This window comes from Eimeria tenella, genomic scaffold (genome assembly GCF_000499545.2).
Source record: "Eimeria tenella Houghton genomic scaffold, Eth_scaff693, whole genome shotgun sequence".
NCBI classification, from domain to species: domain Eukaryota; phylum Apicomplexa; class Conoidasida; order Eucoccidiorida; family Eimeriidae; genus Eimeria; species Eimeria tenella.
In genome coordinates, this window is record NW_013545815.1 from 1 (window position 1) to 5,610 (window position 5,610).

General features: G+C 47.1%; 1 protein-coding gene across 1 annotated transcript; it reads right to left on the reverse strand.

Moving 5' to 3' along the window:
- Positions 1 to 28: 28 nt before the first annotated feature.
- ETH_00014120 (uncharacterized protein) lies at positions 29 to 5,588 on the reverse strand (the record flags this gene model as incomplete). Its single annotated transcript, XM_013380545.1, has 7 exons — positions 29 to 1,288; positions 1,633 to 1,754; positions 1,968 to 2,064; positions 2,503 to 2,658; positions 3,493 to 3,686; positions 4,536 to 4,625; positions 5,055 to 5,588. Coding segments are annotated over 7 exons (2,453 nt in total), but the record flags the coding sequence as incomplete, so codon positions are not given.
- Positions 5,589 to 5,610: the final 22 nt, after the last annotated feature.

Below are 5,610 nucleotides of genomic sequence, written 5' to 3' on the forward strand. Positions count from 1 at the left end.
ACCCTAAACCCTAAACCCTAAACCCTTGTTAGTAGCGGGGGCCCCGGGGGGGCCTCCCGCCTTTGGGGGCCCCCGGCCGGTCGCGCTGCTGCTGCACTCCGGCTCCCTTTGCGAGTAGTTTCTGCTGCTGGAGCTGCTGCTGCTGCTGCAGCTGCTGCTGCAGCTGCAGCTGCTCCAGCTGTTGCTGCTGCTGCTGCAACTGCAGCTGCTGCTGCTGGATCTTCTCAAGCAGCATCTGCGTGTCCGTCTGTGGCTGCGTCTGCTGCTGCCGCTGCTGCTGCTGCCGCTGCTGGTCCGTCCTGCTCCTCCTGCTAAGCTTTACAGTTTGCTGCGGCGTCTCGGTGGTTTCTGCTGCTGCTGCTGCATCTGCTGCTGCTGCACTTCTGCTCGTTTGCTGCCGCCTCGGCTTGGTAGGGCTAGAAGGCGCTGCGCGTCGCTGCTGCTGCTGCTGCTGCTTCAGTATTGTGGGAAACCCTGCAGCAGCCAGTGCAGCCTGCTGCAGCTGCTGCTGCTGCGCAGCAGCAACAGCCTGCTGCACTGACAGGGGCGGTGCAGAGAAGCTCATTGCGGCAGAGGCTGCCACAGCAGCAGCAAGCTGCTGCTGCTGCGCAGCAGCTGCTGCTGCTGCTGCACCCCAAGAGCTGCTGCCCGCTTTGCATGCAGCAGCAGGAGGCGATATGGCCCCTGGGAAGCCCAAAGGCCAGAAGGGGCTCATAGCGAAAAGAGGGTACGGAAAGGGCTGCTGCTGCTGCGCTGCTGCTGCTACTGCTGCTGCGTTGTTGCTGCTGCTGCTGCCCACGGACTGCGCAGGCGCCTGCAGGGCCTCGCTGCTGCTGCTCGACATAGCAGCAACAATGGAAGCATAAGAGCCGCTGGCCGGAGATGACGCGCCCGAGGACTCTTCCTCCTCCTGCTGTTGCTGCTGCTGCTGCTGCTGCTGTGCAGCTGCAGCCTGCTGCTGCGGCTGTTGCCGCGCCCGACCTTGCTGCTGCTGCTGGCGTTGTGACTGGGGACGCTGCTGCTGCTGCTGCTGCTGGCTCCTTCCTTGCCTTTGGCTCTGTTGCTGCTGCGGTTGCTGCTGCTGCCGCTGCTGCTGCTGCGCTGGCTGCTGTCGCTGCTGCTGCTGCTGCCTCTGCGGCTGCCGCTGCTGTCGTGGCTGCTGCAGCGCTCCATAGTTAGCAGCTTCAGGCGCAGCAACAGCAGCAGCAGCAGCAGGAGGGGGCCTCGCAGCAACTTCCAGCATGGGCCTCGCCCGGCGCCGCATCGCCTTTTGCGTTTCGCAGTCTTCCTGGAAGAGCAGCAGCAGCAGCAGCAGCAGCAGCAGCAAAAGCGGAACAATGTAAAAGCAAGAAGCCCAAACTGCTGAGCGCACGCCAGGGGGTATGTAAGCCTCAAGAACACCGCAGAAGCAACTGCTGCTGCCGCTGCTGCTGCTGCTGCTGCTGCTCAGCAGCAGACACGGAAGCAGCAGCCGCAGGTGCCGCAGCAGCAACAACAGCAGAAGCCGCAGCAGCAACCACACCCGCAGCCGCAGCAGATGCCACAGCCACAGCAGCAGCATCCACAGCAGCAGCATCATCTACAGCAGCAGCATCCACAGCAGCAGCAGCAGCAGCAGCAGCAGCAGCTGACTGCGTTGACGAAGGCGAGGTCTTCTCTGGAGATTTGTCCCTCTTTTGCAAATTCATTTAAAACAGTAAAGAAAACTCCTCCTGCTGTTTTGCGGCGGCTGCCGTCCGCCACCAGCATCCCGCCTGAACACAGCAGCAGCAGCAGCAGCAGCAGCAGCAGCAGCAGATTATAGGCCAAGAAGCAAACGGGAAAAGGGCTTTTGGAGAAATAGAAAAGATGAGGGAAACTAAATTTAATTAAATAGGCCAGTTACTCAGACAGCCTACAGCACCTTGCTGCTGCCGCTACTGCTAGCTGCTGCTGCTGCTGCTGCTGCTGCTGCTGCTGCTGCTAACCGAGGGCTTGAATCATGAGAGTCTGCTGGTAAGCCTTCAGGCAGGGCAAAGTGCCCAGCCGCTGCACAGCGCGGAGAAGCTTCGACTTCTTCAGCTCCTAAGCAGCAGCAGCAGCAGCAGCAACAGCAGCAGTGGCGGGGGGCTATGAAAAGGACTTTGGGCTTCTGTTGCTTCAATGGGGGAGCAGCAGCAGCAGCAGACTTGGCAGCAGCATCAGCAAAATTAGCAGCAGCAGCAGCTGTAGCAGCCAAAATTAGCGGCAGCAGCAGCAGCAGATGCAGCAGCATTAACAGCAACATCAGAAGCAACAGCTGCAGCAGCAGCAACGGCAGCTCCGGCGAACGCCGCCGCAGCAGCAGCGCAAACAGCAACAGCAATAGCAGCAGCAGCAGCAAGTCAAGACAAAAAAGAAAACAGAATAAAAAACAAAAACAAAAGGAGCATGAGCAAATGAGGGGACTTGAGGAAGCAAATAAATGAAAATAAAATAAATAAAAGTAAAATAAATTAAATAAATAAAATAAAATAAACTTACCTGGAGCCCCGTGGCGAGGACTTCAGCAATTGTTGCAGACACAGCAGCAGCAGAAAGGCCCTGGGCCCCCACAGCTTTTGCTGTTGCTGCTGCTGCTGCTTCCTCCATATTCACCTGCGGCTCAATTGCTTCCCGGTAAGACTTCAGCAGCAAGTGCTGCAGCAGCAGCAGCAGCACAAGCAGCAGCAGCAGCACCAGTTGCACAAGCAGCAGCAGCACAAGTTGCAGCAGCAGCGCCACTTGCACAAGTAGCCACAGCAACACCAGTTGCAGCAGCAGCTGCAGCAGCTGCAGCAGCAGCAGCGGAGTACAGCAACGAAACGATGCAAACTATAAATAAAAACAAAGAACAAAAAGAGAAAAGAAACTGCAAAGAAATAAAAAAGTCAAAAAGAAATAAAAAGAATTAATTAAAGACTCAAAAGAAAAAAGAAAATAAAAAGAAATTTAAAAAGTCCAAAAACGCCAAAAAAGAAATAAAACAAATAAAAAGGCAAACAAAACTAAACAAAAACGAATCAAAAAACCAAAACTAAACGAAAACAAATCAAAACTAAACAAAATAAACAAAACAAATAAAATAAACAAAATTAAAAAAATAAAATAATAAAGCAAGCAAAGTAAACAAAATAATAAACAAAACAAACAAAATAATAACAAAACAAAAAGAATAAACAAAACAAACAAAATAACGAAACAAAACAAATAAAACAGAAAAATTAATAAAACAAACAAAGTACCGAAACAAAACAAATAAAACAAACAAAAAAATAAACCAAGCAAAATAACAAAACAAACAAAATAACAAAACAAAACAAATAAAACAAACTAGACAAAACAAACAAAACAAAACAACAAAACAAAAAGTAAAAAAGCCAAACAAACAAAACAACAAAACAAAACAAATAAAACAAACAAAATAATGAAACAAAGAAAACAACAAAACAAAACAAAACAAATAAAACAAAATAACAAAACACAAGAACTGACCATGGACCTGTGGCCGTGCAGCTTGGCCAGGGCCTCGGGAGTGAGGCCCCAACTGTCCTGCTGCAGCAGCAGCAGCAGCAGCAACTTTGGTGCTGCTGCTTCCAGCAGCAGCTGCGCAGTTTGCAGATTGCCTTTTGCTGCTGCAGCATGGAAGGCCCCCCGGCCGTTCACGTCCAGCAGGTCCAGACGAGCTCCTAACAAAAATAAACAAACAAATAATTAATTAATTAATTTATTTATTTGTTTATCATTTATTTATTTGTTTATTTGTTTATTTGTTTATTTATTTATTTGTTGCTTTTTGTTTATTTGTTTTATTTCTTTTTTTGGCTTTTTTCGGATTTCTTTGAACTGCTGGAAACGCCCCAAGGCCGTCCAGACGAGCTCCTAATAAATAAATAAATAATAATTTGATTAATTTAATTTGATTAATTCAATTTAATTAATTTAATTTAATTTAATTAATCTAATTCAATTTAATTAATTTAATTTAATTTAATTGATCTAATTCAATTTAATTAATTTAATTTATTTGATTTGATTTGCTTTAAAGGCCCCACGGCCATTCATATCAGCAGGTCCAAACGAGTTAAAAACAAATTAATTAAAATAAAATAAATTAAATTAATTAAAGTAAATAAATTAAATTAAATTAAATTAAATTAATTAAATTAAATTAAATTAAATTAATTAATTAAATCAATTAAATCAAATCAAGTTAAATTGCATTAATTAAATTAAATTAAATAGACCAAATTGGTTAAATTAAATTAAATCCAATTCAATCGAGTTAGTCAAATCAAATTGAAATAAATAAATAAATAAATAAATAAATAAATAAGTAAATAGATAAACAAATGGGTGAAAAAATAAACAACAAAACAAATAAACAAATAAACAAATAATAAACAAACAAGCAAATAAACAAATAATAAATAAATAATAAATAAATCAAATAAATATATAAATAACAAATAAATAATAAATAAATAAATAAATAAATAAAGATAAATAAATAAATAAATAAATAAATAATAAAATACCTTTCTGCAGCAGCCACTGGACGTATTGGGGTTTATCTCGACAAGCCGCGTAGTGCAGCGGAGGCCTTTTGTCCGAGTCCAAGTCGTTCACTGCAAACCCCAAACCCTAAACCCTAAACCCTAAACCCTAAACCCTAAACCCTAAACCCTAAACCCTAGGCCCTCAGGGGGAGCCCTGGGCGTTGGGTTGGGCTGGACGCGAAACCCTAAACCCTCAAAACAGGCCCTAGGGTTTGGGCCTCATGCAACAACCCCTAAACCCTAAACCCTAAACCCTAAACCCTAAACCCTAAACCCTAAACCCTAAGCCCCAGAAAGAAAGGACAAAGGGGAGACAAAAAGGGGTTTAGAAGAGATAAAAAAGTGGCGAGAAAAAGAGAAAAAAGAAACAAAGAGGAAATTAAAAAGAAATTAAAAAAGAAATAAGAAAGAAAGAAAAAGAAATTAAAAGGAAACTAAAAACGAATTAAAAAAGAAATTAAAAAGAAATTAAAAGGATTAAAAAGAAAAAGTTCCCACCTGTGCTTCCGTGCTGCAGCAGCAACTCGGAAATTGGAATATTCCCTTTGATAGCAGCAAAGTGGATTGCTGCGCTCCACGTCTGCAGCGGCGCCGCTGCGCCGCTGCTGCTGCTGCTGCTGCTGCTGCTGCTGGGTGGGTTGCTCTCCTCAGCTGCCGCTTGGAGCTGTTTGCCGGGGGCCGCGTCTGGCGCCTGCGGGTCCTGCTGCTGCTGCTGCTGGTCCGCGGCAGCAGCAGCAGCAGCTGCTGCTGCTGCTGCTGCTGCGCTGCTGCTGCTGCCCCTGCAGGGCGCGCAGCGGTGACACAGCAGCCTGTGGGGACTCGCCCCAGCATCCAGCAGCAGCCGCACGCAGCCCAAGTGTTCCTTAGTGACAGCAATCAGCAGCGGAGTCCAGTGCTTCTTGTCCGGCCTGTCCACTGCTGCTGCTGCTGCTGCTGCTGCTGCTGCTGCTGCTGCTGCTGCTGCTGCTGATCCCGGCGGTGCCCCTGGCGCCGCGGGGGCCCCCCGGAGTGCTGCAGCAGCAGCGCAACGGCCTGGGCGACGCCAGTTGCTGCA